At 40.6% G+C, this 27,139-nt stretch overlaps 1 protein-coding gene across 2 annotated transcripts in view; it reads right to left on the bottom strand.

The window, feature by feature from the left end:
* The window catches only part of si:ch73-22o12.1 (nectin-2), a 529,204-nt gene that overhangs the window by 356,712 nt on the left and 145,353 nt on the right, over positions 1-27,139 (bottom strand). For both annotated transcript variants that reach the window (XM_055163568.1, XM_055163567.1), the window contains exons 2-3: positions 13,912-14,021; positions 4,100-4,349 (exon numbers count right to left, since the gene is read on the bottom strand). In XM_055163568.1, the coding sequence (XP_055019543.1) occupies positions 4,100-4,349; positions 13,912-14,021 (360 nt within the window). The remainder of the gene's footprint in view (positions 1-4,099; positions 4,350-13,911; positions 14,022-27,139) is intronic.

Raw genomic sequence — 27,139 nt, 5'->3', positions numbered from 1 at the left:
TAGGAATCAAGGAGACAAGGAAGCAAATGAGCGAGGGGAAAAGGAGGCTAGGAGACGGAAGGAAGCAAAGGAGCAAGGAGGCTAGGAAACAAGGGAGCACGGGGTTAGGAGAGAGGAGACGAGAGAGACGTGTGCAAGTGCAAACAAGCAAGGAGCCAAAAGAGAAGAGGAGACAAGAGACCGGCGCATGAAAGCAGGAAAGTGAAGAGGCATGGGGGGGAAAGGAGACGAGAGGGAGAAGGGGAGAGGGAGTCTTGACAGCGTAGGACTAGGAATCAAGGAGTCAAGGAAGCAAGATGGCATGAGGGAGGAAAGGAGAGAGGCATGAAGGTGAACAAGCACTAGTGGTAGAGCGAGAGGGAAGAGAGAGTTAGGAAAAAAAGAGACGGAGCGAAGGCAAACAAACCCTGGTGGTTTTAAGAACGTGAAGGAGGAGGAGAGTGGAGAGGAGAGAAGGAAGACACGAAGGCCTAGGGCTAGGAGTCAAGGAGGCAAGGAAACGAGAAGCCACGCGGGAGAGGAGAGAGAAGGAAGAGAGAGAGGAGAAGGAGGAGTAGGAGAGAAACATTAAGGCAAACTAAAAACGAGCACGAGCGGTGGATGCGAGGAAGCAAAGCGGTAAGGGGGCTGAGGCCGTAGGAGCAGAAATCAAGGAGACGAGGAAGCATGGGGGAGAGGAACGGAGAGGAACGGAGTGAAGGAGGAGAGGAAGGGAGGTAAACAAGCCCTAGTGCGACTGGGAGAAAGCAAGGGTCCGTGGAGGAAGAGGAAAGGAGGAGAGAGGAGAAGAGGGAGATATGAAGGCGTAGGGCTAGGAATCGAGGAGACATGGAAGCAAGGAGGCATAGGGAAAGAGCGAGGAAAGAGCGAGGGATGAGAGGAGAGAGGGATGAAGTCATACGCGCACTGGTGGTCGTAAGTAGGGCTGAACGATTTGGGGAAAATTGCAATTTTTATTCGGAAATGCGGCAAATATGAACAGACAAAATAACGTTCTGAAATCCATGTGATTCTTGTACGTTTGCACAGATTTAACCTACAATTTTGGGCTTTTTATTCAGAATAAAACCAGATATTTTGTTATTTATGTAGGAAATTGCAGCGCTTCGAGAACTGCAGCTTTTGCGATTCGCTTACTTCGCTTACTTTATCCGTTCAAATTGCAGTTTTGATTCGCGATTAATCTTGCAGAATTAGTCGTAAGAAAGAAAGCTACGGGGGCAAACGGGGAAAGGAGAGATAAAAGAGGAGAGGAAGGGGGGGCGAAGGCGTAGAGATAAGAATCGAGGAGAGTGGGAAGGCACGAGAGCGTACAGGAACGAGCAGCACAGCCAAGGTTAGACCAGTGCTTCCATAGCTTTAACAAGAGCAAAATTGATCTGACCATGCCACTTAAAATAGCAATTAAAGCCCGCTGGACATGCTTTTAACCTGCGGGCTTCCTTAGGGGGCGGAAGTGAGCCGGAGGAGAGTGGTTTGCATATAGATGATGGCTTCAAAAATGCTCCACCGGTGGGTAAAAGCATGAACATCCACAACAATAATGGACTTCCTCCCCATCGAGGCTTCGGCGACGAGCAACGTGATTCATTTTTACCACAGCATATCGGGACAAATGCATAAAATAAAGACTTCCTCAAAAACAAACGAGTCTTTCGGGGGGAAAACAGACGCAATTCTGAGTAATTTTAATAACAAAGTTCTTCAAACAAAAGTTCTAATAAACACTAAAGCTGGCTGGGAGTGTAATTTGAGGTTAAATAAAACTCCATTGGCTGCGACTGAACAAAGTGTGCAAACAGCAGAAATGATTTTCGCAGGATTCGTGAAGCAAGTGACGCACTGTTTACAAACGGCTTCAAATCTGATTAACTATTTTATTAGACAGCTTCCCCTCACATATTTATTTGAAAATTAGCACCGTTTGACTTCATAATCAAAGCACACAAGGGTAATAAGAAAGGTTACTAGAATGTCAGGTTGGGACAGACAGGCTGCTGTGATTGGTCATTCAACGTGATGAAGTTTAATTCTTTTTTTAGGATAAGATTTGATTAGGGTTTGGTTAAATTTAGGAACAGAATTAAATTAACTCTTTCCCCTTGGACGCCTCCTTGGAACAACCCATACATATATTAGTATCTACCACAGCCTCTGTTTACATGTGAAAAACCGAGCCATTTGTAATGGTCGTCAAATCACGTCTTTAGTGATACAGCGGAGGTGTCAAAAGACGTCATTAAAGGTTGTATGGAGGATTTTTTTTTGGTTTCAAATTGTCAATGAAAGTTTAAAATACCATTACAGAGACGCAGCAGCCTTGTAATTATGATGACCAAAAAAAAAAAAAAAAGAATGAAAATCCATCAACTGTGGACGTGTTGAGGCCAGATAAACATTAGCCAATACATAACGAGGCTCCCTCTTTATCTATTGGCTGTTAGGTTGTCAGTCAAACTCCCTAGTGTAATTGACTCGCCAGCACGCAGGGATTACGTGGTTTATGCAGTGGTTCGTAGAGGATTTTTCAAACTGTAGCTTCCTCACATTTCGCACAAAGTTTGTTGCGATGGCGGACGAGAATCCACGACCAGTTCGCCGCAAAAGAAAGTCCGTTTTTGAGGTCGTTGAAAGAAGAGAAGGAGAAAAGGAGCAAAGCCGATCTGAGGTGATTCTTGGAGATTCCTTCCAGCGATGGCGTGACTGAAGCAGACGGAGGGTCTAAAAACTGATGCATCGGTCCCTAAATTATTTCTAGACAGGTCACTTCAACAGTAATTCTGAACGAGCTCTGGATGTAAACAAGCCTGATTTCTAGAGTCAGGAGGCGGGAGGTGTTTCTACTGAGGGAGCGGTGAAGGAGGAAGGTGGTGTCACGCATGCACAACATTTGAAAAAGGACTGTCGCTGTATTTCTCTTCCCTTAAAAAAATCCTCTATACAACCTTTAAGGAAACAAGGGAGGGTCGTCAAATGTAGTCTTCATAGGAGAAAGAGTTAAGGTGAGGACAATGGTTAAAAGTCCAGTAAAACGCAAAATAGATTCTTGTGAGCTTTAAGTCATGTTATAATTCTTTTATATTCTTAAAAACAGACCTGGAGTTGTGTTTTGTTTCATTGACACGTGTTTGAGTAACCCTCGTTTATACGTCTGTGACCTTGTGATGTCATGAAGCGTTAACTTTTGAAGTTAACTTAGGGCTGTTCGATTACGGAAAAAATCATTATCACGATTATTTTGGTCAATATTGAAATCACGATGAGTCAAACGATTATTTTTTAGTTACACAATGCATTTATTCTTTCTCTTAAAAAAAACAAACAAACCACACTTTGTTATTGATAATTTAAGCAAAACTGAAAACTTTCAAACTGAAAATATAGAAAATATATAAATATAGGCTACAAATCTGTACCTTAGAGCAGTTTTGTGAAGTATAAAACATAAAATAAATAAAATATACTTTGACCATGAAATAAGGCAAAACATAAATGTATCCAAAATAAATTACATCCAGCTGTTCTACAATAGATATATTTAAGAAATAAAATAAATATACTTATTTATATAAAAAAAAATATCCCAAAATAAACTCTGTTAAGCTTAAATCGTTTCAACTTATATGAGTTCGGAGATTTCGACACACAAATCGAAATCGCGATGAAAATTCGATTAATTGCACAGCCTTAATTTACCTTTAACCTTTAGTTCAGAGAATCTAGGTCACCTCCAGGGCTGAAATCATCCGAATAATTCTAGTGAAGGTGTATGGAGTTTAAAAACACAGTGGAACAAGACATCACAAGGAGGAACAGTGTTTTCCGTTCGAGAGAAGTGTGCAGGATTTGTGTTTTAAACAGTTGTGAAGGAAACAAAACACAACTCCAGGTCTGTTTTTGATGAGGAAAAATCATAACACAGATCAGAAAACAGCATAATATTGGCCCTTTAAAAAAAAAGAAAAAAGAAAAAAAAGTCACCTATTGGCCTTGAACCGAACAAATAAAACATAAAACACAGCAACAGAAGCGAACATGTAACCGTGACAACCAGAAGCACGGACCCGACTATCTAGTATCCAATAAGAAATGGACTTACCGAGCATAACCAGGTACGTGATCCCTTGCTCGTTCCCGCTGGGGTACGTGGCGTATTCGCAGATGTACTTCCCCTCGTCGGTCATTCGGACGTCTTGGATCTGGATGGAGGGGCTGGCCAGGTTCGGGGGGCTGGGGGAGAAGCTGACTCGACCTTTCATGGGGGATTCCGGGTAATTCGGGTCAAAGTTTGGGTGAAAGACGGCGATGTTGATCCTCTCCCCGTCCTTGGGTTCGTAAATCCACGTCACCTGAAAGACGCAATTTGAGAATACGAAATTAAAATCAAAATCAACTCGTGCCGTCTTTCAAAACTGAAGATAAACAATAAAACTCCAATAGTACGTTTTCTGAAAAGTGATCAAACTGTCTGTGCAAAATTATACTTAAGTTTTACCGGACAACCTTGAAAAATTACCCATAAAAAAACTTTAAAAATCTGCTAAAATAACAAAAATCTATCAAAACAAAAACTAAATATCAAAGTAATATTTCTGCCTTTTGTGGTTAAATTATTAATCAATCTCTAAATATTACTTTTAAATGGACTTTATTATGCTCATTTGAGTATTTGAAAATTATTATTTCCCGTCTAGTCCTTGGTTTAGTTGATAGTTTTAGTCCAGCTGCAGGGCTTATTCATCAGAGCAGAGCTAAGAGATATTTGTAAGAATATTTGGACATTATATTGTTCACTTTGAGCTGGTGTACATGTCAACCAAAAGGAGAAAATATCGAGTACTTTGTCTATTAAAAAAAATTCCAAAAGGATGAAGTGCGATCCTTCAAAGTGATACTTCGGTAATATGTGATTAATTTTACGAACAATGTAAAATAATGCAATTCAACCCAACCTTGAGCATTGAGGTTTGAGTGCAAGACAAAAGCAAAGCGCCCAAATGAACGAATCCAAATATGCCGACGCCAAAAGATGTACTTCAACCTTTTTGAACGAAAATATGAACGGTTTTGTTTGTGAAAAACGTGCAGAAGGTAAGCGCTTGGTGCGTTTGTGGACAGGAGAGAGGACTTTTCTCTCAATAGAATGTTTTAAAAGTTTGATTTTTTCAGCTTTTTCAGCTGTTATGCCACTTTGACCAGTCAGATTCAAAGAGTCACCAAGCTCTGCCTTTTTCTGATCGTTTTTAGAGATCCTGTCACCAACTCAGACTTGTTTCTATGGAGATTAGAGGTGGGTGATATTTTGATTACTGTATTTTCCGGGCTATTAGGTGCTCTGGATTATAAGACGCACTGTCATTAAATGGTCTATTTTCGAACTTTTTTCACAAATAAACCGCACTGGACTTTAAACGAAACACAACAGTTGGATGGGTCAGTGGGACTTTGTTTGTGGCGTTCACGGTGACTCTGGGCTTTGTTCAGTTGTGGCGTGTAGGGAGGGTGCTGTCTGGGACCGCTGGATTGTCGGCGTGTTCGCAGTGACTCAGTTGTTCAGTTGTGTCCAGAAGTGGCACATTGCACTCGCTTTTTCGGTTCGTTCCTCCGTTCCGTTCCTCGTCGGCGTGGACTGATGAGTGTGGCTGCGGGTGTGTTTCGTCGCTCGGTCGCTGTCTGCTCCGTGCGTGTTTGCGTGCGCTGCGGGTGGTGCGGCTTTGTAGTTTACTGAAGTCGTGTTGGGACACCCGAGTGGATTCGTGTATGGGGTGCTCTGGATTGCGGGGCGTGCGGTCGTTTTTTGATGGGGTTAGAGGCTTGAGAGCGCGCCTAATACCCCAGAAAACACTGTATTTAAAATATAGCAAGATCATTTTTAAACATGAAATGGATTCTGGCATGTCATATATATCAATATAATGTTTATATTTACTTCTGATTTTGCCATTTGCCTTCTCTGTCCTGTGCTCGCTCCCGCCTCCTTGCTTTTGTTACTCCTCCCCTCATGCGTTGTCTCTTTCAACACTGCGCCGCCTCAACCAGGCCAAGAATGCTGAAAGTTAGTGCCAAAAAAGCTTCTAAAACCATGAACCTTTTCCACCATTTACAGACTCAGCATCAGCAGCACATCCACTGACACAGAGAGAACACACATAATCCACTGAGTTGTGTCCTTTAGTCCGACAGAAAACACATTATAATCTTAAAATAGGCTGATGTGGCTCTATAGTAGTTATGGTTTATATGTTGTAAAGTTTAGTAATGCAAAGTTTATGCAGAAGATTTGAATTAATAATCTGCTGCAGCATAAAACTTGTACAATGCTGTTTAGTAGATGTACTACTAAATGGTGCAGTACAGTGGTGCAGTGGATTGTGGGATAGATACCTCAGAGCTCTTTACCGCTGTTAGGAACATGGATCTGTTAAAATAAAGAACCTCCCGAGCTTCCTCTGCTAAAGGAGCTCATGGTTATTGTTATCGTACGGTGAACAGAGTTAATGTAAAGATGAGCTTGAGTTGAACTGGTGGAATTTGGCAGAATTTGGCATATTTGGGTTTGCGATAGATTGAGGGATTATTTTTCTTGCACAGATATCGAGATACAGCAAAATATATTGAGATATACAGTATTTTTTGCTTCATATCGCCCAGCCCTAATGGAGATGTTATTGCTTTACTTTGAGTGTTCCACAATATGACATTAACAACAGCTCTACTTTACATTTATTCAGTTAGAGATGGTTTTATTGCTCAAAAATGCCTAGAAAAACAGACATTCTGACTGAGCTGTATCTTCTCGGGTCGTCCCGATCTGATCACATGATTGGAAATTGGTGCAGATCACATGACTGCGGACTCGGTCTGGACTCAGACGTCATGTTCCAATCAGGTATCGGATAAATAATATACATGTATAACACACAGTGCACACAGGACACAACAGTTGTTTGTTTTCATGTCACACAGTTACAAGCTGGTGCTTTTGGCAGAGAGGGTGGGAACAGCGGCATGAAGTGTCTATTGAGCAGTGGGAACGATGTTGCGGTGCGCGGTGCTGTTTGTGGTGCGTGCTTTGTGGTGGGTTTGTGGATGTTGTGATGGTGCGGGGGAGAGAGGCTGTGGGGCTTTTGTCATCTCATTTTTATTTGGTAGGATCTTGTATTATTTGGAGATCATAGACAAGCCTAAATGTTTCAAATATAATGCACATGCAAACATATAATATCAAATATACAAACTCTAGATTCTGATTCTGGTCTGGTTCCTGTTTTGTCCAGTCCATTAAGTTTACCATGTTACACATTCCAAGACCAGACTGCGGTAAAAGTAGGGGTGTGCAAAAATATCGGAAATCGATATATCGTATCGTTTAATGTGATCATACAGTATCCATATTTCACCAAGAGTATTTTTAGGTGTGTTTTACTAAATTATTTTGTTACAGTGCTATAGTTTTGTTGCTTGTGGAGTGAAAGGAAGCTCATTTGTGCGACACATTTGACATTTTTACTGTTTTGAGGATTAAAATATTTGTGTTTCATATGAACTTTGCACAAGAAGTAATTTAACAAAGCCTTTTAGTATCACAGCCACGATTACCCTTAATTTTTTTATTGAACCGTATCGAATCGATTTGAAATATATCATATCGAATTGAAAGTGCACTGTATCGAGGTATGTATCGTATCCGCAACTCTAATGATACCCAGCCCTAGGTAAAAGTAAAGATTTTCATGGTTCATGGTGCACGGTTAGAAAAGTTAATAAAACTTTTGGACATTTGTTTTTTCACAAGTTTACAAGTTCAGCCCAAATACTACACATTGAAATCAATGCAATTTGATCCTCCCACACATCCTGGATCGAATTCTTTGCTCTCAATTCATTTCATAATGTTTTATATAAGTATTGGATAGGGACTCGGTTTCGGCAGATACTCAAAATCAAATGACAAAACAGTGTGATCATTGTTCGGTCTCCATGAAGATAGAACGGTTTAATACCACACTGTAAAACATTCCAGACAATCGCTTTGTTCCATGGAAATCTTATCGCGATTACACGGTGCACCTTTAAACATACAAGAGGCAGGACCGTGACCAGCAGTTTACAATTTTCCATGAAGACAGAAAGGTTTAATAGCATAACGTGACACATTTCGGACAAAGCCATAACACGTCCATGGAGAAAATCATTCGACGGACGCTCCTTTAGAAAAGTTCCACAGTGCACCGTTAATTATAGCTATTCGAGTACTTTAAAACTGCGACTTCCGGCTCTATTCTTCGGTTACTGGACAGATTTGGCCTAGCAGCAGGGCCCATTCATCGCCGCGCAGCTAAGTGACACTAGAGAGAGTATTTGAACATTATATTGTGCACTTTGGGCTGGTGTACACGGCATCATAATCACCCACGGAGACGGTATGAATATGGATCAGGCGTTTTAGGACTCCTATCTCTGGGGCTCTTAGTGGAACCAGGAGAGACGCGCGGGGCCCTACTTCATTGAGATGCAGCTAAGAAGTGCGCAGGCCATTACCATATTCAATCCCCTACAGCAAAGTAAAGCAGCTTAGTATTGTTTGTTTGTAGTAATAAAACATTAAGCGAGACGTGATAAAACACATTACTGGCCTTAGGAATATTTCTCTGGGCTGTAATTTGCTCAAGTTCAATTTGGAAGGTAAATAAAGAGCAAAAGTCAATTAAATAAAGTTTTAATGCTTTGTACTACCAATATGTAAAACAATTAAGGCCTTTGGATGTTTTAAATGCAGTTATTGGTGATTATGATACAAATACAATCATTTAAAGATGCTGTAAATTATTTTGAACAGCGGAAGTTTATTTTGCATTCGTAGCATCGTCATCGCAACTTTCAGAGGACAGAGCGTTGTTTTGATGTCGTGATAATGCGGTCGACAATAAGCATGCTAAAAGTGCACTTCTTGGTTTACGGATGATAAAAAAGCTTTATGATTAGATGCAGACAACACACAGCCGTCTCAGTTTGATTCTCAGAGCTGATTTTAAAATATATCTGGACTGTACATGAGGTTATGACCAAAACTGCGATCTCTACTTTGGTCAATCTCGGCGATAAATCATTTGCATTTTAATTGACAGGTCAACAGCCAATCATGTGGCAGTAAGAGGGCATGGTGCTGGCGATTATTTACATTCTTGTTTAGGAAAAAACAGCCTGAGCCACAGCGCGTCTCTTTATGTCATGTTTATATCCTCATGTGTTCATAACTTTTGACTTAAATCCATTCAATTTGAGTAAAAAATTCAGCTCCTCAACTTTTCTCCTCTTTCTTCTCTCTGATGCTTCTTATCAGTATAATTCAAGTTACGGAAAGTGAATGACTTATCTCTTTATGAGCGCAACTTTTGACCTAATTTAGAGCACAGACATCGCACGTGTTTCTTTTGATAGCGGCACATGCATGTGTGTCATTTCATGTTTTCCTAATATATTAATAGCCTGATTCATCAGTCGGTTTCACTTCGTGGAAACCGTCTGACCTCGCAGCATTAAGATTCGTTCGCTCGACGGTAGGTGGGTACTTTTGTCATTTAACCAATTGCTGCTATTTGGTCATGACGTATGTAATGCGCCGCTAACGGAGCTAACTGGTATATTAAGCTTTTCCCAAATCCCGTAGGAAGAAGGACAATAACGTCTTTCCCCTTGATAAAATTCACCAAACATTCTTTTTGTTCCGGCTTTAAATCCTCGATATTGGGAATCGTTGCCAGTACAGAATGTATGGCTCTTCGCTAATTGTCTGGTGCCCGGATTTGCACTTCCGGGCTTTTGCGACTGTCTAGTGTATCCCGATTCTTGACCTAGTCGCTGGAGAAAAATGAAATTGAGTAGAGACACTATGTGGCACCAGCCTGGCTACTTCTTTTCAGTATAATTCAAGTTACAGAAAGTGAACGAATATTTTCTCTTTATGAGCACAACTTCTGACCTGACGTTGAGCACGGACATTGCACGTGTTTCTTTTGACAGCAGTGTGTCATTTCATGTTTTCATAGTATTTATACAGTTTTTAAAGGTCCTGTATTACACTAAATTGACTCTTGTGAGCTTTAAGCCATATTAAAATCTTGTTACCTCATCGCAAACAGACCTGGAGTTGTGTTTTGTTTCATTCACACATGTTAGAGTAACCCGGGATCTTTAGGCTGTCAACAATTCCAAAGCTCAGAATGCACTGTTTGACGTTGTGATGTCATGTAGTGGTAGTTTAAGTTAACAGCTCCTTTTACCCCAATCAGGTTCATTTGGTCTTCTGATAATTTATTTTATTAGGTTCTTTTTTCAGACCAAGAGTTTTGTTTTCATACCTGACAGTTTGGACTGCTCACTGGCGGTCTTCCTCACTTTAAACCAGGACGAGGGGGCTTTTTTACTCTCACACACCTGGGATACTGTCCTGAAGAAGTGGGACTGCAGGTGGCGCTGTCGTCCTGCCTCCACCGGTAGGAAGACGGCGCCAAAACCTGTTTAAATCAGCCGACCGGACACGTCACAGCAACATCACGTGACTCTGAGTAAGACCGCTAGTGAGCAGTCGAAACTGTCAGGTATGAAAACAAACTTTTGGTCTGAAAAAAGAACCTAATAACATAGCTCCTTTTACCTTTTGTTTAGTTGAGATAAAATAATTATCCAAATGATTCTAGTGAAGGTGCATGGCATTTAAAAGCACAGTAGAGCACTGACTACAATTACCACATGACTTCACAAGTTGGAACAGTGTGTGTTTTCTGTTTTAGAGAAGAACTCAGCCTAAATATTCAGGATTTGTGTGTTTAACATGTGTGAATGAAACAAAACACAACTGCAGGTCTGTTTTTCATGAGGAAAATACATTATAACAGATCAGAAAAGGGCATAATACAGACCGTTTAAGAGGTAACTAAAGCTATTTGCCATTTCTGAAAGTTTACTCCTCTCTGTGCCGAGTGAGTGACAGGTGGAGATAACCAGAACTTGATGGAGTCTGACCAGCAGGTGGAGCGTCTGCTTTTGGACACAGAGCTCACAATTTCATTTTTAAAGCCATATTGCCCATCCCTAGACACAACCCTTTTAACTGCTTAAAAAAAAAAAAAAAAAAAAGCAAGCAGAATCCTCGCTCTCTTTATGTAGGGTTGGGATCAGCATGACTTGAAAATCAAAAACAAAAGCACAATACGGCTGGCATCATTATAATTAAATGTTCCCAAATATAATGAAGGACGATAATTCTTTGCAATTACCTCCCAGCAATGTATGTCACTCACACAGTTAAATGGTGCAAGCTTTTCTGTCGGAGGCCGCTCGTCTCCGTGGAGATGTTATTGCCTCGCCTGGGATGCTCCACAGTGCGGCGTTAAGTTTATCTGTCTCCACACTGACAAGCAGGTGACGCCACATATGATAAGTTACAGGTCAGATCTGTGGAAGGGGTGGCCCCACTCACAGTAAGAATGCAAGGTTTTCTAGTTTTCAGTAAAAGACCTGGCATTTTTAAAAGGTGCATTGTGTAACTTTTCTGGTGGAGGGTCCGCCACATACAGACGTGTTCAGAATTGTTGGTACCCCTCTGGTAATGAAAGAAAAATCAACAGTGGTTGCTGAAATTAGCCAGATTCAGCAGCCGGTTTTACTTTGTTTCACTTCATACAAACCGTCTGACTTAGATTTGGCTCGACAATAGGCAGGTACTTTTTATCATTTAATCGCTGCTATTTGGTCATGACGCATGTAATGTGCCGCTAACGGGCTAACTGGTATATTAAGCTTTTCCCAAACCCCGTGGGAAGAAGAACAATAACATCTTTCCCCTTGATGAAATTCACCAAACATTCTCTTTATTCCAGCTTTAAATCCTCGATATCGAGAATCGTTGACTACACAGAATGTATCTCTCTTCGCTGATTGATTTGGTGTTCAAACTTGCTTTTCCGGGGTTTTTGTGAACTATCTAATGTATTCCGATTCCTGACCTAGTTGCTGGAGAGAAACGAAATTGAGCAGAGGCACTAGGTGGCGCCTGGCTACACTGAAATAACTTGAAACTGATAAAAGCAATAATAAACTAGAAAAGAGAGCGCAAACCTCCGCCAAGGACTACAGTCCCCTCATATTAATTGTGTTTTCCATAAATATTTGTCTCGTATCTTTCAATTTGGAATATGAAAGAGGATCCCATTGTCCATCCCCGAGTCAAATTTCATGGTGTTTGGTCAATAATTAACCGAGATATTGAGAAACAAAATTTTTTGGCCCCATTTACCACAATGTTAACTAAAAAATTTCAAAAGTGATCCAGAATCCAGGATTTCTTCCGGATCACCCCCAAAATGAAATCAGTTCTTCCTTTTCACATTTCCAACAAATCCTGAAAATTTCATCAAAATCGTTCCATAACTTTTTGAGTTATGTTGCTAACAGACAAACAAACAAACAAACAAACAAACAGACAAATGCCGGCAAAAACATAACCTCCTTGGCGGAGGTAATAAAAATTTTGTGAAAATTAACCAATGAAAATCAGACACTGTTTTTGAATTGTTGATCAATTAAAATAAATAAATAATGAAACTGGCCTGGACAAAAATGATGGTACCGCTAGAAAAGATTGTAAGTAATGTAAAAAAGCGAGACTGGAATTTGCCACAATGCATACTGATACACCATAAAGCTTCTGGGTAAATGTCTTTTGAACATATGAGACAAAACTGGAGCTCTTTGGCAAGACACATCAGCTCTATGTTCACAGACAGAACAATGAAGCAGACCAAGAAAAGAACATTGTCCCTACTGTGAAGCACAGAGGAGGCTTGGTTTTGTTCTGGGGCTGTTTTGCTGCATCTGGCTCAGGGTGTCCTGAATCTGTGCAAGGTACAACGAAATCTCAAGACTATCAAGATGTTTTAGAATGAAATGTGTTGCCTAGTGTTAGAAAGCTTGGTCTCAGTCGTAGGTCATGGGTCTTCCAACAGGACAATGACCCAAAACGTACAGCTAAAAACACACAAGAATCTCTAAGAACAAAACTTTTGACTGTTCTGGTGTGTTCTTGTGTGAGCCCAGATGTCAATCCTACTAAACATCTGTGAACGGAGCTGAAACATACGTCTGGAGAAGAAACCCTTCAAACCTGACACAACAAGAACAGTTTCCTTACGAGAAATGGGTCAAAATACCTGTTGAGCAGTACAAAAGTCTCATCGACAGTTACAGAAATTGTTCGTTTGCAGAGTTTGCCTCAAAAGGTTGTGCAACAAAATATTAAATCAAGAGTACCATCATTTTTGTCCATTTTTGTTCATTATTTTGTTTTTTTCAAATTATTCAGTTTAACCACAGGTGAAAAGCAATGTTTGATTTCCGTTGGACAATTTCCAGTAAATTTTTATTTATTATTGCTTTTACCAGTTTCAAGTTATTTCAGTGATGATTGTTGATTTTTCTTTCATTGCCAGAGAGGCTCCAACAATTCTGAACACATCTGCATGTTATCGTTTTGTCTGGTACGTTTCACAGTATGTTAATTAACCTTTCTATCTCCATGGAAACCAAACTAGGTCAAAGTTACAGGTCAGATCTGTGGAGAGGCAACCCCGCTCACAGTCAGAATCCGTGTTTTTCTAGAGATTTTTGAGCTATAAAACCAGCTGTAATTGAATAAACGTACGGTTTAGCTGCTGGGTCATACTGCGGAACATTCCAGGCAGAGCAATGACATATCCGTAGCAACAAACAAGTGACAGATCCGCAACCCAAAAGTTACCTAGTGCACATTTAAAGAAGCAATAACCTCTCCATTGAGACGAGCAAGTGGGGGGGGGGCTGGAAAATTACACGGCGTTATAACGACTCATTATACAACAATAGTTTGGTTACCATGGTGAGCTGGACCCCAGTGGCGTCGGTAAATGCACAGCGCAGGTTGACGGTCTGTCCCGGGTAGGAGAGGACCTCTGCCTCCACCTTCACCTTCTGCCCCGAGGCTCCTACAAGAGAAACAGAGAAAGACAGGGTCAGTGCAAACTCTTTCATTCTTCTGGACAAACGGACGATATTTCAGGGCCAACATCTTTATCCGAAATATTGGGGGATAAAAAAAGAACTGGACAGAGGTGGAAGGTACAAAAAGTACAATATTTAAGAACAAATTTAAGGTATCTGTATGTTACTTAAATTTTACGGTGCATACTTTTACGTCAATACATTTGACAGCAGGAATCTTTACAATCTACTCCACTACATTCTTGAACTGGACTGAAAAGTAACAAGTACTTTTCTTGGTTTGAGAATGTTTTTAGCAGCTTTAATTAGAGTTTCCCTCCCAACTTTGAGCAGTAAAATACACAAAACCACAAAAACAGCTACAAAAAATAAGAACTGAATCACTTAAAATGCGCTGAATGAAAAAAAATCACTAAATTTCATCGTTTAATTAATAATTCGAAAAATCTCTGCAAAACACTTTTAGTTTTAAGAACATTTTTAAGCTTAAATCGATTTTTTCATGTGATACTTTTACTTTTACTTGAGTAACTTCTTGCCCCTGTATCTGTACTTTTACTTAACAAAACTGAGTATTTCATCCACGACTGGAACTGGATGTGAATGATGTTACAGAATTTTTAAGATGGTTTGTTCATTATAACAACATTTTCTTTGTATATTTGATTTTATGAGCCTGCCCAGGGACTAAAAGCAGAAATTAGAGCTAGTGCTTCTACTGAGCACAATGTATCTCTCCTGTTAAGGTCAATGTAAGCTGTGCAATGTCCCCGTCTCGTTAAATAAATGAATTAACCTAAAATACCATAGTCACATTTTTATACAGCGCTTTTTCACCTTCAACGCATTCAAAAAGCTTTACATCAACGAAACACTCAACCACTCACACACACATTCATACACCAGAGTACAGAGACACCGGGGACGAGGTGGGTTAAGAGTCTTGCCCAAGGACACAACAACAATCATCAGAGGGAGCTGGAATCGCAGCCCCAACCTGTGGGTCAGCGGATCAGGATTTGATCTTGAGGGTCAGATATTTGTATATTTGCAGCATAAATATCTTACCTTTCAGTTCTCTCCAATTATACTATTGTTGGTCCTCTATTATTTTATTTTTTCGTATAGATAGTTATTGAAATTTTGCTGAAAAATGTTTAGAATCAGTATATAGGTCGGCAGTAGCAATATATTTTTGAAAACCATACAGACTAGTTAATGACATAGGCAAATAGTTGTTTGCGCTAGACAAATATCATGTATAAGGCTGAAAAAAAAACATCCATATAGGACCTTTACTATTCCTCTGTTAAGGACACACAGAGACACACACACACACACACACACAGACACACACACACACACACACACACACACACACACAGGATGCGTATAAAGAGGAGCAGAGTAAGAGTTTAAGAGCCAAGTCTACGGTGATAAATGAGGACGGAGAGGTTGTGTCCGCTACAACACTGGAACACATTAGAGAAGTGAAGTAGGCCAACAGACCGGTCCAGGAGTGTGTGTGTCTCTCTGTGTGTATGCGCGCTTGTGTGTGTGTGTCTCTGTGTGTGTATCTGTATGTGTGTGTGTGTCCATGCGTTTGTCCAAACTAGTATTTATCAAATAGTGGAGACTAAAATCTGTGCACACACTCGAATCATGGGGACCTGACGCCTTTATGGGAACTAGGGGTGTGGAAAAATATCTAAATATCGATATATCGTATCCTTTAATGTGATGATACAGTATCGATATCGTGGGCTGCTATATTAATATATCGGCAACAGTATCTTTTGGTATATTTACTAAATTATTTTGTTACAGTGCTACAGTTTTGTTGCTTGTTTAGAGGAAGGAAATTTGTTTATTTGACATTTTCACTGTTTTGGTGATTAAAATGTTTGCGTTTCATATTCACGTTGCACAAGAAGTGGTTTAATAAAGACGTTTAGTATCACAGCCATGATTTAGCCTTTATTTTTTATTGAACCACACTGAATCGAATTTGAACTATATCTTATTGAATCGAAAGTTCACTGTATCGAGATATGTATCGAGGTGTGTATTGCATCGGCAACTTCTTAATGATACTCAGCCCTAATAGGAACGTAAAACAGATTGGACACAAATCATTCATTATTGGATCAACAACACGATTTAATGTTCAGATACGGGTTAAGATGAGCCTGATTCATTCACGGTTTCCACGAATTGAAATTGTGTGACCTCGCAATTTGTTCGCTCGACGGTAGGTGGGTACTTTTTTTAATTTAACCAATCCCTGCTATTTGGCTGTGACGTATGTAATTCACCGTTAACGGGACTAACTAGTATACTACGCTTTTCCCAAATCCCATAGGAAGAAGGGCAATAACGTCTTTCCCCGTGATAAAATTCACCAAACATTCTTTCGGCTTCAAATCCTCGATCTCAGGAATTGTTGCCAACACAGAATGTATGGCTCTTCGCTGATTATTCTGGTGCCTGGACTCGCATTTCGAGCGCTTGCAAATCATCTAGTGTATTCCGATTCCTGACCTAGTTTCTGGAGAGAAATGAAATTGAGCGGAGGCACTAGGTGGCGCCAGGCTAAGTTAAGACAAGTTAAGGTTCGAATTGAGGTTAAGGTTAGGCGAGTATTGTTGTGGGTGTGATCAGTCTCCAGGAAATGAATGGAAGCCAATGTGATGTCTCCAAAATCCTGGAAACCCTCTGTCTGCGTGTGTCTGTGTGTTCGTGCATGTGTGCGTGCACGAGCGGACAGTCATAGGGGATAAGAGCAGGAGAGTCTGTGAGCACATAACGTCATAAATCACGAGGAGGCCTTTCCTTTCTGCACTCTGTCATTTGCAGAGCAGACACATTCCTGTAGCGCTGCTAAGAGTCTAAATAAATAGAGTGTTTTTGGGTCTGTTGTGTGAGTGGGTGTGTGGAAAACAGTCGGAGCTACACAACCACAAACTGCCCTTAAACTCAAGTGTGCGTAATCCATGGCTATTTACTTGTATGAATAAGCATGCATTAGTGTGCATGGCATGGCACCTGCTTTAAGTACAACCTGTGGACACAAAACTTGGGCAACACTGTTTTTGACACACTTTACAGGGCTCATATTACGCCATTTTTTAAATTTCCTAGTCAAAAGCATACCTAGAGTTCTGCTTTTGGTTAATTCACACACATTTAAACACACAAACCCTGCATATTTAGACAATTTTTTTCTCTAAAACACAAAAAAAACCATGGCATGTGGTAATACAGGAAGTGTTTTTAAACTTGACACAAATTCAACAGAATTCGACGATTGCAGCTCTGGAAATTCCCCTGTTTACTAAAATAAAAGCAAAAGGCAGTGACCTTGAAAACTACCACTACATGACAAGTTGAAACAGAGCATTTTGAGTTTTGGAGATGTAAACAAATACTGCAAGATTGCTTAAACGTGTGAATAAGGCGAAGTTTATATGATGACACAAAAGCCGCATCTTCACTTTTTATTCCGCATTTAGACGAGTGTTTTTGGGAGGAAATCTACACGCATATGGTGACGCAAAAGTGTGTGGAATGTGCTTGGGTATGCATGTACTTAAAGCAACAAGGGCGTCTTTGGACATACGCAAGTTTTCACTCCATGCATTTTCATCAGCTACTCCTTCCACAAAGTTGTCCCACCATCGGCTGGTTCTCCAGGTCTCGTCTATAACCGTCTGGCTCACCTGCGACAAACTGGTGCATCCAGAATTTGACAGAGGTGATTGCAGATCCTTCTCTGTTCACTAATAGTATCTCTGTACATTCTGTACATTTGTTGGGAGCCTCTTGTAAGTTTCTGACTTCTGTAGATGTGAAAACACTTGCAGATAGATTCAGCCAGTGTTAGAAGTTTGTTTTTCGCTCGATGGTAGGTCTTTCCCCTTGATAAAACATTCTCTTTATTCTGGCTTTAAATCCTCGATCTCGGGAATCGTTGACAACACTGAATATATGGTAAATGGCACATTTTCTATAGCGCTTTTCCACCTTCAAGACTCAAAGCACTTTACAACAAGAACCACTCACCCATTCACACACACATTCATACACCAGCTCTGGGCAAGGTGGTTAAGTGTCTTGCCCAAGAACTCATCTGTGGGACTGGACTTGGGTCAGTGGATCTGACCGCTCAACTGTGATGTTTGTAGAGAGCCGCCAACTTCAGATCAGTGGGCGAATTTTACTGCATATGGCTCTTCGCTGACTGGCTGGTGCCCGAACTCGCACTTCCGGGGTTTTTGCAAACCGTCTATTTATTCGTCTATTTAGTGTATTTTCATTCTTGACCTAGTTGCTGGAGAGAAATTAAACTGAGTGGAGGCACTAGGTGGCACCAGCCTGGCTAGGTTTCAGATTTTTAAGCCCCAAAAACACGGGCTCCATCTCAACGAAAGACACTTCCTATAAAACATTTTGTCATTTTTATTCGCAAGTGTTCTCATGTAAACAGGCCCTGAAACAAAACACAACTCCAAGTATGTTTTTGATGAGATAACAGCATTTTAAAAGAGGCTTAAAGCTCATAAGAATCAATTTTGCGCAATATAGGACCTTTAGTAAGTGTAAATAAATAGCAATTACTATCTGAATAACCTTTAACCAGCACAGACATTCCCACTTAGTTAAGGATTAATACGTGGTCTAACTAATACTGTAACTTTTAATGGGTGAAGCTAAAAGGTGCGCTCATCACTTGTTTTCCAAAGAAACGCAATTACCCGCAGAACTAGTTCCACTGGTTTGTGCTGAGCCTGGGCCCTTGTGTAACTTCAAACTAATATAAAGGGGCGAGCTGATGGAACGGAGCGCCCATCGGCCCCTAGATCATAGCAGAGGTGTTCCGTGTTGTGTTCTGACGATTCATAAATGGCTCTCTGCAGACGGTATCAAAGCAGAGGGGCTCCAGCTACACAAGGAGAACGTAAAGAAAAGCGTTTCCGAGAATAACAGCGGTTCTCCGAGGACCGGCCCAATTTACAACCACAAAACAACCCCCTGGAATCCACAGAGGAGTCCACAGAGGAACCTGGAGCCGGCCGCTAACAGCCCGTGGGAGCAGCGCCGTGTTTCCTCTTCTGACACACATACAGACAGGGTTAGGGAGAAGAGGGAGAAGAGGGAGAAGAGCGAGAGAATAGTAGTGGTACTGCAGTAAATTGTGTTGTGTGATGTATGCTTTCACATGAAACCAGAGTACTGTATTCTGACTATTTAGAATACTTTAAAGAGCTTATATTACTCTATTTTACACTACTTTCTGGTATGTTATAATGTTGATTCCTCATTGAAAACATACCTGGAGTCTTGTTTCATTCACACATGTTTAACAGTGTTCTCTTAAACTGAAAACACGCCGTTCCACCTTGTGATGTCGTGGTAATACAGTAAGTGCTTGTGCTCTATGTTGCAATGTTTGTTTCTTCCTCTTAAAAAACATACCTAGAGTTGCGTTTTGTTTCATTCACACATGTTTAAACACACATCCTGAATCCTGAATTCTTCTCTCAAACAGAAAACACTCCGTTCCACCTTGTGATGTCATGTGGTAACTGTAGGAAGCGCTCCACAGTGTTTTTAAACTCCATGCGCCTTCACTAGAATCATTTTGATCATTTTAGCACTGGATTTGACCATCTCTACTAAACAAAAAGTGAAAGATAGCTGCTAACTTGAAAACTACCACTACATGATGTCATAAGGTGGGACAGAGCATTTTGAGATGTACAGATGTAGACTAATAACAAAGAGTTCATCAAATTAAACTAACTTTAAATGAAACAAAACACAGCAAAACAACATTATAATATGGCTTAAAGCTCAAAACTTAGGTTACGTCCACACGACAACACTCCTGGATTTGTTTTTGGTTTTTTTGCGGGTTGAAAAAAATTTGCATCCACACACGTGTCGGATCAATAAATATTCATGTCCAGACGACAACAGGAGCACTGAGTGAAAACGATGTAATACATATGCCACACCTGTATGTGGCGCTGTAAACAGAATACAGCCAGAGCCACTGGACACACAATACTACAAAGACCGAATGCACATTAAGTTCGATGACGGGGTTGCGACGTCATCGTTTTCTAAAAGCTGTGGTTTACTTGTCCACACGACAACGCAATGCCAGCTTTCTCAGACTTATTCACTCTGGGACCCATTTTCAAAAAACACTGTTTTCGCCCACCCCAAACGCCGGCTGGACAAAGGGCCAAAACAAATAAAAATCTTCACCATTTCGACCAAAAAATATTGTTGTGTGAACACCACCTTAAACTTGCATTATACAGAATCTTTAATAGAAGCATCACAGCTGCTTTATCTGGGTCAAATACTTCAAGAGCCATTCGCAAACTACAAAAAACAACTAAACAACAACTCGATTAATTGAAATAATAACTGCAAGATTAATCAGTTTGCAAAATAATGGTTAGTTACAGCTCTATTCCAACACAAATTAATGCAGGGATGGTCTAATAACCGATATTTGCCAATACAAGGCCCACAAATTGTTAGGATTATTTTACAGCCTCGATTAACACGCATCTTTATACTTGTTGTACCATCTGCTATACATTTATTTATCAATGATTAGAGAAGCTAAAAATCACACTAATGACTGGATTGAAGTAATTGTATTCTCATTATCACCAAATGAAACACTGTTGGATTATATCTACTCAAAATGTACATTCTGAATATGTCTTTTTGGTTTATTTGATGCATTAAAAGGACTATATTATGCAATTTTCTGATCTGTGTTGTAATGTTTCCTCATCTAAAACATACCTACAATCTCTTCCACCCTGTGATGTAATGTGGTAATGCAGGAAGTGTTTTAAAAATGAAACCAAACAACTCCAGGTATGTTCTTGAGGAATTTGAGGAAACGGCATGTCTTAAAGCTCACCAGAGTCCATTCCGCGTAATATAGGACCTTAAAGTTAATTCCCAACTCTACAAACAGCAGCCTGCAGCAGCTCTGCTTCGGCTCACTCATCTATGACATCCCCCATTATGAAAGCTCCCGACCAGTGAGCCTTAAATTGTCCAGAGCATTTAATAAACCACGAGCTACAGACCTTGTCAATCCTACGAACTGTCTGATTAGGCAGAGATTAGGTGTGGGACGGGATCTCTGCTCGTGTTACTGACTGATGGGAGGAGGAGGAGGAGGAGGAGGAAGAGGAGAAAGGGGAGGTGCAGGTGGAAAACCTTGATTACTTGATTTACCGAAGAATGAGAACACTTCACGCACTGGACTTAATTACACAAGGCGGCGCAGGAGACATTTGGTTACATGTCGTCATATGTTTGTCTGTGTGTTTGGAAAGGAGCAGGCGAGTCGGAGCACACACTGTGGTTTTTTTGTGCGCGCGTTTGTGCCTGCGTGCGTGCGAGTGTCTAAAAATCAAGCGTACACTCTCACATAATAGAATCCTGCTTCCTTTAGGGAGAAAAAACCCACTCCCTGTGAGGTAAATCCTTTATTATTAGATCAACAACCTGGTTTAAAGTTCAGATCTGGGTTAAAACAGGTTATAGTTTTATGTTAATGTTAGATAAGTAGTTACACAATGGCTGAGGTTAGGATGACTCTGAAGGAAATGACAGGACGGGTGCGTTCACACTCGCACAAGCACCATATTAAAATTGGCTAAGTAACTATTAAAGGGTTTCCTTCCCTCCTAATGACAGTTCAACAATATTACAATAGCACGCTGACAATAGCAGGGTTTCCTCTGGCCACACAGGCTTGGGGTGAGGATTTGAACGACTTTATCCCATACAGATTATATATATTAATTCATACATTTTGCTATTATTAATATTCAGGGTTGACACTCTTTTTCACTGACAACTGAAACTTTTCCATGACTTTTACAAGCCTGTTTCATCAGCCGGTTTCACTTCGTAGAAACCGTCTGACCTTGCAGCATTAGGATTCGTTCGCTCGACGGTAGGCAGGTACTTTTTTTTATTTAACCAATCGCTGCTATTTGGTCGTGATGTTTGTAATGTGTAAAGTGGTAATACTAAGCTTTTCCCAAATCCCATAGGAAGAAGGGCAATAACGTCTACCACCAAAATTAAAATATTCTCTTTGTTCTGGCTTTAAATCCTTGATCTTGGGAATCGTTACTAATCTCGGGAATGTATGGCTCTTCGCTGATTGGCTGGTGCCCGAACTCGCACTTCTGAGTTTCTTACAAATCGTCTAGTGTATTCTGATTCCTGACCTAGTCGCTGGAGAGAAATGAAATTGAGCAAAGGCACTAGGTGGCACCAGCCTGGCCAGACTTTTTCATGACATAAAGTGAATTTTCCATGACTTTGTGTAGAATTGATGATACTTTTAGGACTAAATCTGAAATGTTAACTCTTTCCAGTCACCTTATGGTTTGGTATTATAGTTTTTAACATTTCAAAATACTGTTAGTGCGTTTATTGTCGTCAACAAAAGGCGCATACGTTCGAAAATAATCATAATGGCCTAATGATAACTTAACGCTGAAATTACGTGAAAGAGATACTAAAATTCCATGACTTTTCTGGGATTTCCATCACCGTGGGAACTCTGAAGTCATTATCTAGGCCCAATGAACGCCACATTGCACTGATTAATGTTACATACTGTATATATTTGTCAAAGTTCGAATTTCTAAATATTTCCAAATTAATGTAAGAGACAATTTACGGTGAATGGGTTTCTGGCTAAACTGGGCGAAGCGAACCAATAAGCAAAGGTGATTAAAAGTAGCTCTGATGTTAATTTTGAAACAACTTTATGACTCTGACACAATGACAATGATGCAAGGTAATCCCAGTAAACCCTTTTTAAACAGGCAGAATCATTAAGAGTTCTGAGCTTCAACCGATACAGGGCAAAATGGTGCAATAATTAGCCATAGAAGTCACTTACTCAACCCTCAAATAACAAAAAATCTCACCGTGATTGCAAAGAAGCGGTACACATGATAACTTCTTGAGTTCTTTTTAAAGACATGCAGCAAAGTGTATTTACCTTCTTGACATGTTTCTGCTGCTGCATCTGTCACGGTGTTGGTGGTGACGTGTCGTATATCAGCTGTTGTTACTTCCTGTAGGCGTGGTCAGCCTGATGGACCTGGCAGGTCGCTCAGACTGACCACGCCTCCCGTCGCCAGGTGTTCTCTGGAGGAGGGTGTCCCAGGTGTGTGAAACCGGTTTGTATTGGATCGGAAAACAACAAGTTCAAACGCTGGATCAAGGAGGCCATTGAAATCAGGAAACGAGGCACGGACAGCATTAACCGTGATGACGGAGCGTTCCTCCTTTCACACACCTGAGTCACCCTCCTCCAGAGACACCGGGCGATGGGAGGCGTGGTCAGTCTGAGCGACCTGCCAGGTCCATCAGGCTGACCACGCCTACAGGAAGTAACAACAGCTGATATACGACACGTCACCACCAACGAAGATGCAGCAGCCGAAACATGTCAACAAGGTAAATACACTTTACTGCATTGTCTTTAAAAAGAACCCAAGAAGTTAAAGTATATATAAGAGGACAAAATGAACATCATTGGCTTGGTACACACGATAAATATTGATGCTCAAAATATACTGTCCTGGCTTTTACGTATTGAACGGTAAGTCCATATAGTAATTATCATGACAGGCGTAGTATTGACCAAACATGGGCTTGAGTGAACGCACCCGTAGTCACTGTTATGTCCGCAGGAAGCGCGTAAACTCGACGTGTGTGTGTGTGTTTGAGCGCGGTGAGGGGTGCGGATGTGGGGGGGAGGAGCGGGTGCAGGGGAAGGAGGAGGAGAAGGGGGGGGTCTGCTGTCTGTCACTCAAAAGCAATAAGGCGAAACACTCCACAGGTCACTTCAGCCCGGCTCAGATGAGAGACAGGCAGCCTTATGAGACAAGCCCCGCCACAGGGAAATGAATATTGCGCTCTCCAAAGATGGACACACCGGCTCCCACCAGCACCCACCCGCACCCACCCTTTTTCCCCTTTTAGACCCCTGTATGAAGAAACCCAGGCTCATTTACTCGGCAGAAACTTCACCGGGGAGTTACAACGGAAACCTCTGCGCTGTAACATCTATTTAGAGATCGTGCGTCTCGCAGTTCGGATGTGAGGTTGTGTGTTAACGTTCACTGGCAAGGGCACCGTGAGGCAAATATGGATTTCACAACAGCTATAAAAGAATGAAAAGGGGACATGTTATGATGAAAAGTTGGTATTTTTGAGATTGAAACATGTTATAATGGCTTCCCCTCATCGTGAACTTGTTATTTTAAAGTGCCCATGTTACTCTATTTTTGGATCTGTGTCAAAATGTCATTTCCTCATCACAAACCTACCCAGTGTCGTGTTTTGTTTCATTCACACATGTTTAACACGCAAACCCTGCATATTTAGACTGAGTTCTGAGCTCAAACTGAAAACATTGTTCCACCTTTTGTCGTGGTAATACAGAAAGTACTTCCCTGTGTTTTAAACTCTATACACATTCACCAGAATCACTGTCAATCTCTACTAAACAAATGGTAAAAGGTAGCTGTTAACTTGCAAACTACCTCTTGATGATATCACAAGGGGGAATGGAGCATTTTGAGCTTTGGAGATGTAGACAGAGTTAAGACTGAACAATCTATCACTTTGGACCGAAAATTGCGATCTCAGACAACATGATTTTAGGAGCATCGAAGTGACGTTGCTTTTTTCCAGTGCTCCTAAAGCCCAATTTAAGGGTGAAGTTTTCAAGTTTGAAGTTCTGTCCTGACTTAACGCACACTGCCGCCATCGCCTGGTCGATGTCATTTTTGATGTATCGTTTTGAACCGAAAATCTCGATTTTTGGGAGAGTCAAAGCCATGTTTTTTTGTTTTTTTTCTTTTTTTTCTTCAGTGCTTCTAAAGTCCAATTTAAGGGTGAAGTTTAGTTCTGCGTCAACTCAGTCCACACTGCCGCCATCGCCTTGTCGACGTCATATTTGATTTATGGATCTGCGTCAAGGTCGGTACGCTGCGAAATAACTCTCCACCACAACGCGAGAAGGCTACAATTTAAACCTGTCGTTCGTGTAAAGTTTAACATGAACCATCTCCAACGCGACAGAAGCACAGAACAGACTCACCATCAGCAGAACACCCCTCTGTCACAGAAAGAACACTCATATTCCACTGAGTCATGTCCTTTGGTCCAACAAAAGCTGAACCGCATCAGCGCACAAGGAAAGAGCCGTTTTTTTTCAGCGTTAATAGTTTATGCAAATTGGCCATGTGGTTATAAGTTTCATTTCTGTAAAACGTAAACAAATGTGCGCAAAGCTGCATTAAACACATTATTACTCAATGTATATTAAAAGAAAAGAAAGCGGAGAACAGGAAATATGTAGAGCGTTGGTGGAGACGACCAATCACCCCTTACCAACCCTTATTATCTGCGTAAATTGGGCTTTACGGTTTAGCGTCAAATCATTGGTGCTGGACTCTGATATGATGTAACTTTCTGTGATGTTTGCAAATGTTCACGTCCACTGAAACTTGATTTGAAAATAATTGTGGATGAAAACGAAATTGCAATATCTTCTTAAAATCCTTCAGCCCTAGACAGAGTAATAAATCAGGATTATTCAAACAAACGAATGTGAACGAAACAAAACACAACTCCAGGTAAGTTTTTGATCAGGTTTCTTCATTCTAACATGTTTGAAAGCTCACAAGAGTAAAATGTGCGTCCTTTTAAGTTATATTTTGAGCGATTCATGTATATATTTGTATTGTTATTGTCATAAATATTCCTACTATTTACTGTAAATTATAGAGATGAATAAGCGTGTTGTAATAATCAGAAGTCACCTGATCCTTTTCATTTGTTTTGTAACATAAAAATGTAAAAAAAACAATACTTATGAATGGGTGTCATGTTATACCAAATGAAAGCATAATGTGTCTCTGTAACAAAAAGACGGGGAGTTATACAAGAGCAAACTTTTCTTTTCAGTTGTGGTTTGACGTTTATTTAACATCCTCCATGCAGCAAGAGTCCCGGCTGAAATAGCTCTTGTTAGCATACATATTTACAAAGCCGTGGTCATATCGGACGCCAGAGCGGCAGGAAGGAGGAGAGACAGAGACAGGAACTCGGGGAATTTGAGAGTAAAAGGCATTTCAAGGATACGTCCACCAAGAGACAAAGGGAAGAATGTCCTCATTAAAGCCGGGGGTGGGGTTAGATGTGTGTCAGCACTGCTCCACTTTACAACAAAACTCCACCCGTCTGCAGCCGACACGAAGTGAAATCAAAATCAAACGCACGCCGACTATCATCCAGTTGTCTAGAAATCACAAACTGAATCATCGCAATTATCAAAACCAAAAGACTGCAATTATTTTAGTGACATAATTTCCTTTACAAACACAATATCCTGGTTCATTATGTGTAAAACCTGCTAAGCCACTCGCTCAAATGTTTACAAATGTCTTCTGATAGGATTTCATTCATGGTGTAGTTTAGCAGTTCATATTCCTATACTTCTTATTTTCTTCTCATATGTTACTGGCATTGTTTAAAGGTACAGTGTGTAACATTCTGGCTGTGTATGTCACCGCATGAGTCCACAGAAATAGTTGCTTGGGATCCAAAATACACATTGACAGATGGATTAGCCAATCAGACACACACATGGTCCATCGGTGGAAAAAAGGAAACAATAAATCACAAATGACTGAAAAACACTTCAGATTTCTGTAGATTTACTGTGCAAAACACTAAACTCTATTAATCTGAGGCGAGTAGAGATGTAAAGATATCCAAATCTCACAGTACAATGTTACCACGATATACATCTCACTGTACGATATTATGGAGATATTTTGGAGAAGCTGATATAATTGCAGATAGGACACTTTTTTGCTTTTAAAATACTTTGACAAGATTTTGGTGTGATTTATTACCGTCATAATCCCAAGAATTCAAGTAAAAAACATATTTCTGTATATTGTCTGTACTGAAATGAATCATGGGATATGTAGTTCCCAATGTTCATAAGCTGTTGCTA

Source organism: Boleophthalmus pectinirostris, unplaced genomic scaffold, assembly GCF_026225935.1.
Source record: "Boleophthalmus pectinirostris isolate CB_2022bp ecotype Guang Dong unplaced genomic scaffold, ASM2622593v1 HiC_scaffold_6, whole genome shotgun sequence".
Lineage (NCBI taxonomy): Eukaryota > Metazoa > Chordata > Actinopteri > Gobiiformes > Gobiidae > Boleophthalmus > Boleophthalmus pectinirostris.
Note: the sequence above shows the minus strand (reverse complement) of the source record. Positions and strands in the feature narration are given on the sequence as shown.